Consider the following 18,630-nt stretch of genomic DNA (forward strand, 5'->3'; position numbering starts at 1 on the left):
GGTGAATGAAAAAACTGTGGTTGAGTGATATTAGTGCGATAATTATGACCTAGCGATTGTGATTAGAGCAACGGATCATAATCAAGTAATGTTTTGGGCGACTATGATTGAGTGATGCTAGTAAGTTGAGTGTGATGGATGATTATCAAATATTACCTTGACAAAATATCAATTTTAATACATTTTTAAATGACTTTAGCCTCCTATGTGATTGGAATGTATCATTTCTAAATATGTGACGATTTTGGTAAACCAATAAAATATGTAATGCACAACTGACGTGGAGTTTAAAGGTACATAATTTGTTCTTAAGTTACAACTATGAAGTTATCGGTGCGGGAGAAAATGTCTAATTAATAAACAATGATTTCATCTCTAATAAAAATAAATAAATAAAAATAAAAATAAAAAACTACATAATTAATTTTTTTTCTTTCATATTGTTCCGTCAATTTAAGAAATATGTCATGCATGTAAAAGCACAGAGAAGGGATCAAATTATTCAAGGACGAAGCATGGGAATTAGCTTGATCTAACTGTAGTCAAGAGTGCTTCTACATATTAATTTAGTGCCTTAAAAAATGTTTAAATCACAGGAATAAATAAACAGATACTTTATAAGCTTATCAATCTCATATCTAAATATACATGTATATACCACAACATGCTATCGATGGTAAATAGATGCCATACTTGTGGGCTGTGGCGCACCACACTTCGACTGCTACAAATTCAGAACTATGGTCACACGGCAGCTAAAAATTAAAAAAATGAAAATAAAAACATTTATTTACATAAAGTCTGACAATATATATATATATATACACATCACTTTTTATTTATGAAATTATTATAATAATGAATATGTATAACTATATCAGCTTGGTACAAAGATGATATAGGGCACCTCCAGACTTCTGTAGATACAGATGTGTATGCAGCTCATGGTGATAACAGAAAGGTTTTTTTTTGGTATGAATTCCAATCCAACCATACAAAATGAATTACAGAGCTGACATTGAACACATAGCTAGAGAATATATATTTAAACCCCCACCCTCATGCTACCTGCAAGCGCAGAATCAAGAGCTCCAATTAATATCAGATAGAGTGAAAGGCTGCCTGAAAAGAGATGCTACTCCGCCATCTCCCAGCTGCGTTTCCTGACGCAAGTGCTGTGGGATCTGCAGGTTCAGAAGGTTCAGTACAGAAGGCGCAGGGCCACCGCCGCCGCCGCTGCCATTATTGCTGCTTGCTCGGAACCTCTTCGCCGAGGAAGAAGTCGTGTTGTTCTCAACACCCTGCCGCAAATGAGTTGTCTGCTTTGCCGAATGGGAAATCAACGGCTTTTCCCTGCAGGCCTGAGTTTGGCAATCCTCGGAAGCAAGCAGAGCCTCGAAAAAGGTCTCGTCCGCTCCATCCAGCAGCGCGGTGTAGTTAGCGGCAGAAGAGCTGGTTCTCGGTGTCTGCAGCTGAAGGTTAGGAGAATGATGATGGGCCGGAGATCCAATCACGCCGTGGATGCATCTATCCGAAAACCTATGGTTTGTACTGTTCTTCTTGTAGATTCGGCACAGGACCCAATCGTCCAACCTGAGCGAAGCCTTCTTGGCAACAGAGGAGTAATTAACCGTCCCTACCGGAAGCCGAGAGGAAGCGGATGAGGATTCCGCGAGGCGGTACTCGTGCATAATCCAATTAGTCTTGATGCCTTTAGGCGGCTTCCCGCCGTAGAAAACAAGAGCCTTTTTAACCCCAACCTTCAGAGTTCCTCCGCAACTCAATACAGGCTTATCGGTGCCGGTCGCCTTCCAGTATCCGGACGTCGCGGCCCGATTCGGCCGCGCGCCGTTCGGATACTTTCGGTCTCTCGGGCTGAAGAAATACCACTCCTGCTCTCCGAAATTAGCCTTCTCTGTTGGATTAATTGAGCTAAATTAGTTGATGGATATGTGAAGCATATATAGAGTCATGAATGTGCGTACCGGGGAGTTCCCATGGATCGAATTTGTAGAGATCGACGTCGGCTATGATGGTGATGGGGAGAGGAGCGGAGGAGGCTTTGTTCTTGAGGTAGTGAACGACGAGCTCTTCGTCGGTGGGGTGAAAACGGAAACCGGGAGGCAGCAGGGGCTGGTGGTGTGAGGCTGATGAGGAGTCGGTGCTCTCCATGGCTTAGGTGGAGGAGAAGGAAGGAGAAGGGGGATTTAATTGGGAAGTGGGGGATGATAAGGATGAGGATGAGGTTGATGGTGTGGTGGATGTCGCTGGCTGTAGCGGGAGCGGGGGAGGGAGATGGGAAGTGCCGAAAGCGTTTGGCCGGGAATTCCGGTTCTTCAACGAACACTCGCGGGTCATCGCTCGACGCGTGTGCGGCGGCACTGCTGGGCCGTTTCTTGCCTACGTGTTGCCACTTGCTGGCCTCGTGATGATTTTGGGGACCGCACACACACTAGACTTCAATGGCTTGCTTGGCTGCAGCGCCGAACCGGGACTTAACGAATTGATTTCAGATGGGTTTGATGAACCTTTTTGTGATGGTGTTGGTTTTCATATTATTTGTGGGGATGCATGAAGATCATATTTCAGATAACAAGAAATCTTAAAATTGGGGTCAGGTATTCTCTAAAATTTTGTGGTACCATGTATTGATCGAAAGTGAAGGGTTATGTAATGTATTTTTTTTTTTGGAAAAAAAAAATTCTTGGAAAAATATGAGAAATTCGTTGTGTTTCTGTAAGTATGCATCAACAGTAGGAATCTTTATAACACAATTATTCATACAGGAGTTACCGATTGGAGCATCCTTGAGAAAAAAATCCCTAGAAAAAGTTTTACGGTTCAAAACTTTTGATACCTTTTCATTTTTCGCCTATAATTCAAACAAATATTTTTGTTAGAGCAATTTTTTCTTACGGTTTCTAGTAAAGATTTTTTGAGAAACATGAAGCAATTTTCTTTTATAGAAATGAACAACTATCTTTATATGTGTTCAATCATCCATATAACTTGCACATAGCAATGTAATTGTTTACATCAAAAATATGTCAGCACGAATCTAAAAAAAATCAACAATCAAAGGAAATAGTGACTTGACAAGCTACGGCATAACAGCAGTAGCCCACCATCCTGCACTTATTCACCTGGCACAAACCAACCGGGCAACATCCAGCTCGGTTAGGCGGCGTCCAATCATAAATGCAAGTGGCTATCGTCAACCCAATCAAAGGGTACTCAGATTTAACTCTCTGCATGGGTCCTACCAGAAAGCTCGCCTGACAGACTAGGCGGATAAAAAAAATTTGTCTAAACTAGTATGTCGGCTCACAAATAATAGCCACTCGAGTGACGTACCCAGTCGAGCGCCTTCTGAAATTCCCAACCTAATTAATATATACTACCCCAAATACCCCTACTAGCCCTACTTTACTAGGGTTACGGAGTGTAATTTAACCACTTCAAATTCTATAAATATAGGGTTTATTTCATTAATAAATGTTATGTAATTCTACTGTTAGTTATTGTGCTCTTTCTTCTCTTCCCCTTCCTCCCCCTCTTATACACTATTGTATGAGAGTGCCATCAGGATAGATTTGTGTTCAACATTCTAAAAGGTATGATGAGCTTGGAGTCATGTTGTTAACAGGAAGAGAAGCGCAACTACAGTGGCATGAGAAAAACCACAAAATGGGCATAGCCAATGTTGAATGTTCCAAAGAATTCATAAAGGAATTTGTGCAGCGAGAGATGTAGGAGTAAAGGACCCAGATATCAAACCAGGTGTCCAGCCAAATCCTGGAGGTTCTGAGAGATGTCACAGCTCAGAGAAGTGAATGGGCTTCTCAAAGGCAGAATCCTCCTCGAGAGGTAGTGTCGGCGCACAATGACAGAAAACTGAACCATAGACAGTAGAGGGTTGGGGATTTGCAGTATCAACACAGTGTTGGATCGCAATGGTTTGGATGCACTAAGGCCTCATGCAAGTCGAAAAACCTCTTCTCCCTTTAGATCTTGGGGGCTGAGCCTCCCAAGAAGTTCAAACTCACAACATTGGAGGCTTGCAAGGGTCAATCAAAACTCAATGACCACCTTGCCTTGTTTGAGTCATCAATGTGCTTGCTCAAGGTTTCAAATGCATTCAAATGTCTTATGTTCTTCACCATCTTGAGATCATCGGTCTTGAGGTGATTCAACTCATTGTCGGTCGGAACCATCAGCAATTTCTTGGACTTTAGAAATCCCCAGCACAGCCACAACCCAACCCCCAGTACAACCATCACCCAACCCCCAGCAAATTCACCACCCAACCCCCAACACAACCAACACCTAATCCCCAGCATATCCACCACCCCACCCCTAGAGCATCCACCACCAATTCCCAGCATAGCCACCACCCAACCCCCACCACATCCAACATCCCACTCCCAGCACATCTGCCACCCTACACCCACAACCACCAAAAGACCCTCAAGAGGTTAAAAATGAAAAATTATTGCAAATGCTCTAAACGAGATGAAATTATACCATTCCCATATTTCATTTGAAGAAATTACATACAAGTCACCTAAATGAACCACAACCACAACCCCTTCCCATATTTCATTTGAGGAAAATAAATACCACATCACATACACACCCACAACCACCATACACATACCCACAAACACAACACCCAACACCCATCCACAAGCCACATCACAAACAACCACACACACACACCCATAGCCATATCACACAGAGCACCCAACCACAACCCAACACAACACAAACACGAACACTCACAACCACCACACACATACCCACAAACGGAACACGCAACACACAACACCCAACCACAACTCAAATCACACACACCCACAACCACAACACACAGTACCCAACCACTGCCCCACACAAGACATACACTCACAACCACGCACACACCCACAACCAAAACACACGACACCCAACCACAACCCATAACCCACATCTCAATGAAGCATCTCCCTTCATTTTTAATTCAATGCAATTACATACAAGCCACCCAAAAATGTTTTCATCTACAAATGAAGCATCCTCTTTCATCCATTTTTTAAATTATAGTTGAAGCATAAAAAGAAAAATAGTGTAGTATTTAATAGATGCAAATGCAAAAAGGCCACCCAAAGGAATGCTATGAACAAACCAAGCACTCTTTTACATCCAATTTTTAAATTACCACACAAAAATGAAAGGAATTGATGAAATCTCATCCAATATTTTTCATCTGGGCAATGACAGATAGGGCACCTGAAAACTTGCTATCTATGAATGAGCACCTATGCAAATGAGTATCTGAAACCTTGTTATTGTCAAATCAAGCACACACTTTCAACCATTCTCCAAATTACATCCAAAATAAAAAAAAAATCGCGTAAAGAAAGCAATTCCATTAGAAAACCGCATACAAAATACCATTCCATCAAAAAATCACCACAAATTGCTTCTAAAAAGGCATTATATCAAAAATTACTTACAGAGCACAATAACCTGAGGTTGGAGGGAGGAGTACGAGGTAAAAGGCACTGCTAATCACAAGATAGAAGAATTCAAGGGTTATAAGCGAGCAAGGAGTCACCTAGGGCAGAATGGGGGTCGAGCGAGGAACGAAGGGCATGCGTGTAATAAATGAGGGTAAGAACGTAGGCGGAGGGTCAAACCCGCGACCGTACTAACTAAAAATCCCAAACAACTTGTTTGAATAAGCAGAGAGAACACATGAAAAAAATTTCTCAGTTGTATTTTCAAAATGCAAACACACGCCCTATCCGCCCCAAATGGGGCCTTAGATTCATAATTTTCCAAATTTCCCTAATTTTTGCATATAATATGGTTATCATGTGATGTTTTGTGTTAGATTGGGTGTTGCTAATGTGGAGGGTGAAGCTATTAAAATTTGAATAAATAGGATAATTATGGTTTGATTAGTTGGGTTGAGCAGACAATGATGTGGTAATTGATGTGTTGAGTATGATTATTTATTGTTGGTGGTATGATGGAAATTGTTTAATGCTAGTACTAGACATCGTTTGTATCATTTTATGAAATTTCATGAACTGAGATAGAGATCTACTTTTGTACAATATTGAAAATAACTAAGTATACTTTGTGTAATCATCTATGAATACTATATAATATTTGCAATTTTCATGTGATAATACTGGAGATGGTTCCTATATATCTCAATTAACAAGTTGAAAAGAATTGATAGTGGTTGTGGTAGCTCTAATAAATGGCAACTTATGGCCCTTAAACGAAATACATTTTTATGGAATTGTAGAAATGTCTAGAAGATTATTAGTTTTGGAAATTATTTTGGTGGTTTTTTTTGTGAGGGCATCAAAGTCTTTTATGCTAATTGGATGATCCAACAATAGTGTGAAGAGCTCGGTTATTTGATTATGTATAAGTCATCATTTCTCCTCCCTTTAATAATTGTTTGAAGTGTATTCTTGTCCTGAATGTAATAACTAATTGAATCAAATAATATTATAAAATTATTATATGTGGTAAGTTTATGAACTAATAGAAGGTTGTATGATAATTTTTGTGCATAGAGTAAGCAAGAGAGATGAAGTTTATAGTCTGGAGTGGATAACATCTCTTCTCATATGAGAGATAAGTACAAATTTCCCATCTCCAACTATTATTTGCTCCTTACCTACATATGATTATGGTTGTGAACATTTGTATTGTGAGGAGTAATGCGTGTGGAAGCTCCTATATCAAGTATCCATTCATTGTTTGGTTTTAGCTACCATAAGAGTATTCCATGAATTAGTACTTGCTGATGGATTATAGTTTAGATTTGTCATATGCCAACATTTAAATGAAAAATGCAAATATTTTCACTTATATGAAATTGAATTGGCTTTTTGAATGTTGTTTCATTATTTTGCTACTAATTGGATGGTGAATTGAACTTTTTAAAAGGTTTAAATTAGATTTGATCATTGTCTTTGTAGTTTGAATTATTTGTTTTGTTGAATAAAAGAGCCAACTAAATTGTTGATAGTTTTTTGGCTAAGTCGACTATAATGCTAATCTATTCATTGCATAGTAGAGAATATATATCATTGAAGTTTACCAGAGTAAGTTTGGTGTGAATGGCTACTTTGAAGAAGTTATAAGTTAGAGGCAAACCAGTTAATATATAAAGAATAATGTCTTCGAAATCTACAACTAAGCATGTTGCAGTAATCTTATCGACGAACAAATTTTGTTTTAGTAAAATATTGAGTCATGATGTTATTCTTCATGGATAAATGGTGTAATTAATTTTTTATTTGAATTTAACAAGGATTTGTTCAAAGATTGCAGCCATTTATGCAGAGTGGCCCAAATTTGAGTAGTAGTTTCAAGTTGTAGAACACATGGTAGGGTATTGTGTGACATAATGGAGAACAATCATGCAAATATGTTATGATCTATCCATTTCTAGATAGTAAATTTATTTTTGAGACTAGTTTGAGCACTGATATCTTAAATGATTTGAGGAGGAAAGATAGTTTTTTCATTTAAAAAAGAATCAAAACCATTTGCTTGAAATATTTGTCAAACCTAAATAAAAGAAAAAGTTGTGCTAGTTGATTTGGTGTAAAATATTTGATGTTATTAAGCAAGAACTTGAATGAATGTGAAATTGATTGTGTTGCTGAGAACTAGAAATTCATGTTATTGGTTTGGGAAAATAAATTTGCAAATTTAAGAGATAGATTCAAATCAAAAACTTTAGTAGCTTTGAAAAAAATTTGAAGAGAGAATTTGGAGAAAACTATCTAAAACCTGCTTTGATACAATGTGAACATACTAGTACAATATAACTAGAGAGAGAGTGGTGTGTGTGTGTGTGTGAGAGAGAGAGAGGGAGATGCAATAGATATGAAACCTGAAATATGAATTCAACTTACACAGTATACCAGTATGTCAACTTATTTATAGACTGGTTTGTTATACAGTTAGTTACAAGTACAATTCAAGAGAGTAATGTATTGTATAATTTTTTTTTCCTAACTATATTCAATTTGATGAGAAGTTGACACCCAACAAGGCGCACATTCTTGTTCCCATTCCTAACAACACACCAAAAAATACTTGAATGAGAAATCAAGTTATTAGCAATTTTTATGATCTAAATTGAAACTGACAAACATAGAAGGTTTTCTAATCAGAATATTTTAATTTTAATTTAATGCAGGTAATTATTTATAACTGCTAAGTTTATTTTAAGATGACTATATTATCAAACATAATTGATTAGCCATGTGATATAACTATTTTAAAATAGATTCAAATAGAAAGTTTCATTTCCATTAAATTTGAATTGAGATACCATCACCCAAAATTTCTCCCATTCACAAAAGACCAAACCAATTCTATCACATCTATACTCATACATGGATAACACCTGGAGAATGTAAGAAACATGCTGTAGAAATAAATTCAATTTTCAGTTATTTTCTCCCTCTTTTATTCTTCAATCTTCACTTTGTAGGACCAAAAAATATATCATCCAAAAATATAAATCGTAATTTCAAATCTTCATATTCTTTTAATAAAATATAAAACATACTTGAGAGCCATGTTTTATTATTTCATATCAGTATTATTTCATATCAGATTAGTTTGATGGCCGACATATAAAACTCATGTTTCAAAACATGTTTAAAAAAAAAAAACCATTTTTTATGAAATATATATGTTTTATGACAAAAAAACATCGCATTGTAATATGGCACGCTATTCTTACAATTTCTTTCCTTTATCAAATTGAATAAACAAAATGTGTAACTAGATCATATGAATGAATTGTAATATGTTAACATAAAACTAAGCATTTTATGAATAGATAAACTTTAGGACATTCTTCTTTTAATCTTTCAAATGAGCTTTTATCAATCTATTTGTACAAAAGGTTGTAGGCTGGTAAATCATGAATTCGATGGACATCTTCCAAACCAAGTTCTCTTTCCAATTGAATCCTTGTTGCCTGCAACACGTCCTAAACATAACAACAAAAATCAAAGTTATTGCGCGAAATTAGCAATCAAGAGACAAAAGGAGAGAAATCGGATACCTTGAACTGTAGGTACGAAGCACGCATAGCCAGCCACTGTGCATCCATCATCTGAAATGCTATACAGTATAATACATCAAAGGCTGTTTCATCTTCTGAAAATAAGGAAAAAGAAGTCTTAAAACAAAATGATCAGATGATGTCAATCAACATATGAAAATAAATATAAGTCAGTAAGAATTTAAATTTCTTTCTGACCTGAGAGAATTCTTATAAAATTCACTCCTCGAAGATTTCTCGGCTTTTCTGTGAAAAGATAGATTTGGAATGAATAAAAATTGAAGCAAATATGTAGGCCCTGGATTCAGAACTAAGAACTAAGTCCTACACAGGTTTGTCCAGATTTTTTTAAAACAGAGAAGCTTTCTAATAGATGAAAATGCCTAGTTCAGATTAAAGGTTGGCATTGACAAGCTTGAATTGTTCTTATCGTCTACCGTCTTCTATCAGAATAACAGAATCAAATAAAAGAGTGCCGATATGTTAAAATAGTTGAAGGACACTTGTTTAGTTTATCCATCATAAAATGTTTTTTATCATGTTCAAGAAAACTCCTCTCCAAAATTAACAATTATATAAGAGCCAAACTTTATATAAAATTTTTATATTGTCAATTTCCTGAAGAGGTCAAATTTGGGTTAAAAATAGAAAGGTGCAATTGCAGTTTTCCTCATATTTCAATATTTCTAATGATCTTGGCGCATCATTTTCTGCTTCATTTGTTCATTAATGTTTAACCAGAATATACACTTGCATGTCGGAAAGATATGGTATTCATCTCCACTGACCTGAATAAAGATCTAACATTTGGATCAGCATAAAAGTTATATTGATGCCGGCAACAGCAAATGGGTACTCCCATGCAGCTCGTATGCCTTCTTGTTTGAATAAAATCCTTTGAAAAGAAGCCTTCAATGCAGTTTTATTATGAAGTTAGATATATACAGTATTGTTGTCAGAATGATGTGAGTATTTGAGCAAAATAAATACTGTATGGAAGTACAGAAAATGTCTACATAGTATCAAAATTAGCTCTTACCGGATAGGTTCTTGCAAAAAATAATAGGTTCTCAAGGGAAATAAATCCACAGCCCCTAAATTTTAAGTAAAGAAAAAAGGTGATCATTAATTTAGAATCATAGAATACACATACATAACGGATAATAGTGGAATGAAAAAGTAATAACACCAAGTTGAGTAATTTGCAGAAAAGGTAAACATTGTGATTGGCATGCTCTTAAATTTTGGGTGGAGAGAGGAAAATGGAACTTTATGAGAAAAAGGAAAATTCTTTGGCAAAACTATTACTACCCAAAAGTTTAGCGGCCATTTGAGATCACATTTTATTTTTGTTTTTTTGTTTATTTTTTCTGTTTTGATTTAAAACAAAACATATTTAGTATAGTATAAGATGTTTGGTTATTTTTAAAAATACTCAAAACAATTTTTTTAGATTTTTAGAGTATTTTTAAAAATAAGCTGTTCTATTTTTAAAAATTAAAAAAAAAAACATACAAAAAAATGTACTAAATAATTTTTTTAAAAAATAAAAGCAAAAACAAAAATAGAAAACAAAAGACAAAAGTAACCATACCTTATATTTTCATCACAATCTAACATATCAAATAATTTAAAGGAACCAAAGTCTATTTTTACCTGAAGTCGGTTGATGGGTTGGCACCCTGCCACCCCATATCTTTCCATTGTTCAGAGACAAGACCCGTAAGATTTATCTCTGGAAAAGAAGCATCCCACAAGGCTTTGAGGGCATCCTTCAAAGAAAAAAGAAAAACCAAAACAAAAAAAAAGAAAGAAAATTATGATGTAGGATACAATGAAGCTTTAAATTTCAAAACAAAGTAAACAAATTAGATTGTACCCAAACTCCCCTAGACAGTTCTTTAGGGCAAAAGAATGTCCTAGCTTTTGTAGCCTTTTAGGAATGCAACCCCGCTAATAAAAGCTTTTAATTTTATTTTATTTGCTACCTGATTTCAGCTGGAGACAATGGATTTGATATTTGCAGAATGCTTCAAAGTGTTTGAATTTATATGGATGATATTAAAATATCAGTTCTAGTTGAAGAAGCAATCGGCGGAAGAGAAAATTGTAGGGCGTACGAGAAGAAGCGATAAGAGAGGCCAGCAATGCTAAAGAAATAGCTGGTACAGAATAATAGAATTATTGCTAATCTCTATATTAGTAAAAATTGTTACATCTGGGCGTATTGTTGGCTGTAACAGCTACAGCATTGTAATGTAAATGACTAATAATATAATTAAACTATCATTTTACCTTGCCCCATTAAGAAATGAAATAAAAATTTTTAAGATTTTCCTACAACTGCAAGTTATGCAGTAAAAACATGCTACTAACTGGGTTTTCACAGAAGAATTGATACAACAGTCGAAAGGTAAAATATGTAAATGAAATATACTTGATGATCGGGCCGAGTTTCCTCAAAAGGGACATTCAGCCGTTGCTTAAGCCTTTGCAGTCTTCGTTCCTGCAAGAAGGTAAAAGTAAGACCATTAGTTAAAAAAAAAATAAGATTTCACAATCCTAACCTTGGTTAAAAGCCATAAGAGAAAAAAAGTTCATCACAAGAAAATTATATTTTCAATGACATTCCATCTAATCAAGTTTATAGAAAAATTAATTCAGGATGGTATGTTGATGGAAAAAGGACAGAAAAAAGAGTCCATTCAAATCCATTTTGTTAATAAAGACATATACTCCGCATCAATCCTAATCATCTATAATTATTTGGGTTGGAGTGACTAATCATCTTTCATTCATTCCTATCTACTGATATATGAAATGCTAATTCTATTTTTGTATTTTTTACTTGCATTAGTTTTACTCGTATATCTTTGATCCAACCTTTTCTTTCTAACCCAAGCACATTAAATCTATGCACCAAAATTATTGATGCATCTATAACACTCTTTTGTAAATATCCACATAGACTAAATCTATTTCGATAAATTACCTTATCAAGTTCTATCCCTCAAGTCACTTTAATATAGTCTTTTCCTCTACCATAATCTATCTTAGCATTGTTATTTATGCCATCCAACATGATTTTAAGGAACTTCCTAAGATTTTATGCAATATCATTTATATAAAGCTAAGAAAAACACTTCAAAAGTGCATCTAAATTATCTTTTTCAGATCAACAAAGCTGCAGTATCCTGGAATGTTATTTTCCCAGCTTCTTACAGAACAAGTTTCGTCCTCTCACTACCAATTTAGGGTAGTGTTTTAAGCATATTCTTGCTTGAGAAAATTACCATGTCATTGTGGAAAAACATATAGAAAAAGAAATTAAAAGAAGAAAATAGCTAAAATTATCCTGAAGAAATGCATTATACTCGCATGAAAAATTCTTAAAAGTTTACAATAAATTATTTTTGCAAAATTTATGAAGCATAAGACGATAACATGGTAAATGTCTCGGTTATAATAGCTGGAAGTGACATCGCATGAGCACTTAGATAGATGGGAAGAAAAGAAAGGAACTTAAGAGTTAATGATAAAAAGCCAATTTAATATGTCTGTATTTCTTGTATTGATGTTTTGGGAAAAAGAGCAGTGAGTTGTAGCTCTGAGATTACCTGGAGCGGGGTGAGCATATACTCAGTTATCTTGTCATAATTATCAAAACGTTTGTTGCCATTACGATAGAACAATCCTCCAAACCATGTGCGTGGTTTAACCATATCACTAGCTGCAGTGGTAAAACCAGGGTTTAAGTTACCGTAGCAAAATAATATCAAAATAAAATCTTATTTATACAAAATTATTAGAAAATGTTAATTTCAAAACCACCTAAAACCATGGAAAATCCCTCTTTCTATCTCTTTTACTAATTTATCAACAATTAAATTTATGTAAATAATCTTACAAAACGTTTAAAAAAGTTAAGATATGCAAGCATGTATATATATTCAATGAAAAAAATAACTGAAATGCTAAAGTAAAAATACTTGAATAAACAAATTATAATTTCAATGCTTATGCGCTTGCCAATTACAAAATAATAATGGATATTTGTTAAAACTTCAAGCAATTAAACTTTAAAGAAACAATCGTATTTATTTTAAAATATGACTATAAATTAACTTTTAGCCATATTTCTCTATTGTAATTTTTAAATAACACTTTCACAATACTTCTGATATAATATCACAATATTTTAAAAAATCTTTTTGAGTGCTACTTATGTTTCTTAAAAATCTTAGGAAAAATTCCTTTTGGTAACAGTGCATTAAATAGTAAACTTTACCTCAATGTTTTGTTGTCACACATGCATTGGCAATGAGTTTAAATACAAAAATTGTGACAAAAAGATTTTTTTTGCATCATTTTAATATTTATTAAATTTAATACATCATTTGAAAACTATCATTTTAACTAAACATATTAATGCATATTAGTTATGAATACTTAAACTTATTGATGCAAGATTAGAATTTCTTATAAATAAAACTAATATGATGTGTAGTGTGCTTTCGTGAGAAAAATATAGAATTCAAATATTACTATGATAGGATCCGGAACCAAAAACAACGAACAAATTGCGACGAAATTGTAATAGATTGGTAGAAAAACTCAAGGATTGCTCTTGAGAAAATCAAAGAAAAATAGGCAAGATACAATAATGATCTACTATTCGAGAGGTAGATCGACTCTCGACAAATCCTAGACATCGCTAGAAACACTACAGAAAGAAAAGAAAACTCCAGCCAAACAAAATCATGCATAAAGAAAAAATAAACCCTAGGTTATTAGCCTTAATATATTCCTATCACAACACTTCAAACATTACCCCCAAACTCCTTTAATTCCTCTTCCTTGCATACGTGAGTAAAGCCCTCGTAGACCCCACTTGTTACTTGGACCCTTCTGCTTTGCTCCACGCCAAACCGACCATCCCTGCCGCGTCGTCCGGTCCATAGATGCTTGGGGTGGGACGGACGGTTGATTGCCGACCAGTCCCAAGTAGACTGATTGGCGAGTACGATCTGTCAACTATGATAATATTTACATTACAAAAAAGGCCCAATCTAATAAACCTAGAGGCCCATTTATGATAGCTTTGGAAAGCCACTTATGATGTACATTTAGTTCCATGATTCTCCTAGTTTTTCAACATGATATTGTGAGAAGTATGAGAGAATGATGAGAGATTTGTCATTTCTATGCTTTATTATGTGATTGTTGAGATCATAACAAGTGCTCCGCTCGTCCAAAGATTGATAAGAGACCAAATTATATTCCACTAGAATTGTGTTTCCCACCATCACAAATCTTTGTTGACTACATCTTTAAGGAATATTCACAAGGGCTGACTACCGAGCCTGCACTTTCCTTCCTCTGAGAGCACTTTACCTAAACCTACAATGAGTAGTTGCGATGACTTCTGAGTAGACGCAAACTGACTCTTATGTAGGGGCCATCACTTTTTTGGATGATGGAAGTAGTTTATTTCGTTGTTATGATCCGTGAAGAGTGTTGGCGGATCTCTTCTTGCAAAGTTACCTCTAGAGAGGACATATGCCATTGGATGAGAATGAAAATATGATTTATTGCAATCACCATTATTTTTATTCTCCAATGAGATGAGAAAGTGCAATGTAAGGGGAGAGAGTTCAAGGCTTCTCTATTATTGAGGATACGGCGATTTTGACTTTCCCTTTTGTCAGAGAATAACAATTATAGCATCTTTAGATGGGATCCACATAAGCATTCATGTTGTTTGTTGATGCGACGTTATGTTGTTATAAAAGAAATTTAAAGGAGGTTAGTAATGGTGGGAGTAATTGCAGTGGTTATCAAAAAAAAGTTCTATGTTAACTCCTCCGTGTGAGTATTATTGAAGTAGGAGATAATTTCCACGTCTTTACATTCCTTACTTTCTGTTGAGGCTCTTCATTTCTCCGGCCTTGTTTCGATGGATAAGATCTCCAAAGATAAACTAGACATTTAAATGAAAGATGGAAAGTCATTCTAAGAGACATCAAGATCCACAGAAGGGAGACAAGGATGTTAAGAGTTTGAAGCCCGTTGAAGCAAAAGTGCCTTCGAGCAACTTTGTCGGGGGTTCCCCGACTCTTGTCCATGCACCAGAGACTGATTTGAACGAAGCTGCTCTAGAGAATGATCCAGCATTACAGATGCTACACCCCACACCTGGGAAGTAGATACTCGTTCACCCAAAGAATACTGAAGAGGTTCAAACTCTCTATCTTATGAACGGCCCAAAGAATGAGCCAACATTATAGATTGGAAGGGATCAAACTTGCTGTTGCTTACAGAGCTTAACTCAAGTGACATCTTTATTTTTCTTCCTTATATGTTTTGCCATGACTAATAATATATTTCAGTTTTTGATGCTCACAGCTTAGCTGAGGAGATGAGAATTTGCATTTTCCTTCTTGCCATGTTTTGTTATGACTAATGATATATCTCAATTTTGTATACTTTCTTACAGAGTTCTATGTTGACTAGTGGTCTAATCCAATGATGCCTCCTAAGGATCTCATTGGTGGAGAGGCAGAGGGCTTTGATGGAATAGGCTCTGAGAGTGAAAATCAAAGTTAATTTGTCCGCTGGCGAACTCCAGAAGGTAAGATCACTTGTATGGGAATGCTTGGTCCAATAATTTTTATACCTGATCGTGGTCACCCGATGTTCACAAGAACTCAAATTTATAGTGGATCCTACTCTCCAACGTGCTGATGTTGGTGACAGAGAGGTCGGTGGGGCAGAGCTCATTATACAAAATAGATCTAGGGGTGTGCATTATTAGGTCAAAATTGAAAAACCGAACCGAACCGAATAAGTTTGGTTGACTCGGTTCAGTTTCAAAATGTATTTCAGTTTTTTGTTTTTGAAGTTTCCAAATTTCTATTTGGTCTAATTTTTATTTAACAAAATTTTAATTTATTTAACAAAATTTAATTAAAATTTCTTATTATATTTTGATTTCATGTCAAACAAATTGAAACAAAAAAATAAAAAAAATATATTATATGTAATATTTGATTGAAATAAATAGATAATTCATGAAATTAAATTGATATTATTAATATAAGATATGTAATTCGTAATGTTTGTTCATAGTCATCCTCCAATAAATAATTAAATTTCATGTTCATAACTGAACCATTTAAACTGAATTAAATTTTGGTTTAGTCAATTAGGTTTTATCAAAATTTTGGTTGGTTTGCTTTTTTGGACTATGGATTTCGATTGCAATTGGTTTGACCAATTTGAAAATCGATCCATCTAAACCGAATGAATGCTCAACCCAAACAAAATCATCAGCGGAGGGCGAGCCGCTAGTCCCTATTAGAGTTCGAAAATTGGAGATAGAGCTCGCAGTCACCCTTCTGGTTGGTCGAGATGTCGATCCTCTCGACCATGGGAATGGCCTGAAAGAGGAGTTCATTCTGACCCATGAACAACTAGGAAAGACCAAGGATGAACTCGCAATGTTTGAAGGAGAATTGGTGGCGGCTACAGAACATGTAATCCGCATAGAAGCTAAGGTATTTGAGTTACAAGACTATGACATAGACTTAGAAGAGAGCTTGCAAGATGCTAAGGAGCACATCTAAGACATGGAGTATAGGTTGGTAGAGGCATCGACAAACTCGAGTGAAAGCCACAGAGCCTGAAGAGATAAAGTCGAGGCTTCCTTCTTCAACATCATCTCCTGTCTTAACAATCTGGGCAGTTTCTTGTCGGTGGGCAACTTGTCTTAAAGAAGCTCCTTTAATCCAACAAGTTGATTTAAATGACGTAAAAAATAATGGAATTGGCCTCTTGTATGAGGGAAGCTAACTTTAGCTTTGATTGTTTATCTACTCGCCAATGTGCTATTTGATTTCTTGTTATTTTTATTTTTGAATGCTGAGATGATATTTTAACGAAGATGTGCATTACAATTTGGATGCGATTACTTTTTGTGCGTTTGTTTTATTCCGTGCAGATACTTTACACTTGAGCACCTTAACTGCCAAGCATTTTCATTTCCCATTATTTTTCTGTTCTTACCCTTAGGGTATTATAAGAAAAAAAATAATGGTTCAAATTTTTGCATGCTTACATCGTTTCTGTGTTCCTTCTGATTTATCTTCTATGCTCCCTCTTTTTTTTTTCTCAATAATCTTATCTTTGTAACCATAATTTCTTCCAACAAATCCCCACTTCATACAAAATTGGCCATCAAAATGCGAAAGAGCAATGGGAATACAACAAGCAGGAAATCTGATAACAAAAGTTCAACCCTGATACAGGGAAAAAGGAGGGTGCAGGTGGGATGGCAACGAGCAAGGAAGGGATGGAGTGAAGGATTATGGGGAGATAATCATCAACTTGGAGCATGATACAACCAGAACACCACCTATCCTTGGATGCATCCCTAGCAAAGGAGAAAATGCTGACGACAGGAAATCTAACAACAAAAGTTGAACCCTAATACAAAGCAAATACATTTATACAGTAGATAACTACGAGGGGGTGACAACCATAGCCATCCCATCACCATGGACCGGTCGGCCCTGCTCCCCTCTTAGCTAAATCGGTTCAGCTGATCCAGCCAGTTCAACTCCTTAGAAAACCTTGCATCACCAAGTCTGTGGAGGACGAGTGCCAACTAGCTGCCCTCCAGGAAAAAAGTGGCGAAATTTGGAGAGGACAGGGCTAAGTTCCTCACCGAGTTGACAAATAAATATCTCCCGAATACTATCCTAAAGAGAGAGCTAGCACAATTAAAGGAGCAATTGGCACTATAGGGGAAGCAATTCAATGAGCATAAAAAACTTGGAGGGATCACCATCTAGACGTGTTTACAACTGAAAGAAGCCATGAACAAGGAAATTGCTACAGTCGAGAAGTTGACGAAGGAGGTAGAGGCTCATGGTGTGGTGATCAAGAAGTTTGGGATGAGTTTTTGGACCTCAAGAGGCAACTGGAAGAGAGGAAGATGGTGGCGGAGTTCCTTAAGAAGCTCAGGCAAACTTCCAAGTATAAGGAATTGTTGGCTCACCACTACGAGCGAATGATCAAATCCTGCTTGAGGACACTAGTCCATCTTGGGATGATGTAGATTGCTTCCTGGAACTTGCTGAGAAGCCCGACAAAGAAGAGAGCGAAAAAAATAAAACTTGGAGTAATGCTTAACTTTGGTTACCTCTGTGAATCGTGTTTACTTGCTTCTTTATTTATTTTTTGTTTCTTCTTACATTTGGCATAGAGGGTACAAAAATAAACATTTCTTATAATAAATGCAAGTTATCACATCTATTTCTTCTGCATAATTATACATCATCTGCAAACTTGAATTGTTTATGTTATATCATTATTTTATGTATGTACCCGTTGGCATAGTTCTTTGTTGATCATGATTATACATTAAAAGAAAGTCCGCAAATTTAATACATCGAAGAAATATAATGAATTGTGAGTATAAGTCCTTTGGTTCTAGTCTCACGGTGTTCTTAGATTTCAATAAGAGACAATTCCCT

The 18,630-nt window shown here is 35.6% G+C and overlaps 2 protein-coding genes across 5 annotated transcripts in view; both read right to left on the reverse strand.

Moving 5' to 3' along the window:
- Positions 1 to 858: 858 nt before the first annotated feature.
- On the reverse strand, positions 859 to 2,462 carry LOC110039608 (NAC transcription factor 25-like). The gene is made up of 2 exons (XM_020744736.1): positions 1,986 to 2,462; positions 859 to 1,915 (listed from the first exon to the last, which is right to left on the reverse strand). The coding sequence occupies exons 1-2, from the start codon at positions 2,170 to 2,172 to the stop codon at positions 1,083 to 1,085; spliced, it is 1,020 nt and encodes a 339-aa protein (XP_020600395.1). The 5' UTR covers positions 2,173 to 2,462; the 3' UTR covers positions 859 to 1,082.
- A 6,258-nt stretch (positions 2,463 to 8,720) lies between these two features.
- The window catches only part of LOC110017924 (ELMO domain-containing protein A), a 28,999-nt gene continuing 19,089 nt past the window's right edge, over positions 8,721 to 18,630 (reverse strand). For 2 of the 4 annotated variants that reach the window (XM_020715086.1, XM_020715085.1), the window contains 8 exons: positions 12,712 to 12,824; positions 11,532 to 11,600; positions 10,751 to 10,866; positions 10,134 to 10,188; positions 9,883 to 10,003; positions 9,293 to 9,340; positions 9,095 to 9,189; positions 8,721 to 9,019 (listed from right to left, as the gene is read on the reverse strand). In XM_020715086.1, the coding sequence (XP_020570745.1) occupies positions 8,918 to 9,019; positions 9,095 to 9,189; positions 9,293 to 9,340; positions 9,883 to 10,003; positions 10,134 to 10,188; positions 10,751 to 10,866; positions 11,532 to 11,600; positions 12,712 to 12,816 (711 nt within the window). In that variant the 5' untranslated portion in view covers positions 12,817 to 12,824 and the 3' untranslated portion in view covers positions 8,721 to 8,917. The remainder of the gene's footprint in view (positions 9,020 to 9,094; positions 9,190 to 9,292; positions 9,341 to 9,882; positions 10,004 to 10,133; positions 10,189 to 10,750; positions 10,867 to 11,531; positions 11,601 to 12,711; positions 12,825 to 18,630) is intronic. The other 2 variants (XM_020715088.1, XM_020715087.1) reach the window with 2 other exon arrangements.

Source organism: Phalaenopsis equestris, unplaced genomic scaffold (genome assembly GCF_001263595.1).
Source record: "Phalaenopsis equestris unplaced genomic scaffold, ASM126359v1 Scaffold000002, whole genome shotgun sequence".
Lineage (NCBI taxonomy): Eukaryota > Viridiplantae > Streptophyta > Magnoliopsida > Asparagales > Orchidaceae > Phalaenopsis > Phalaenopsis equestris.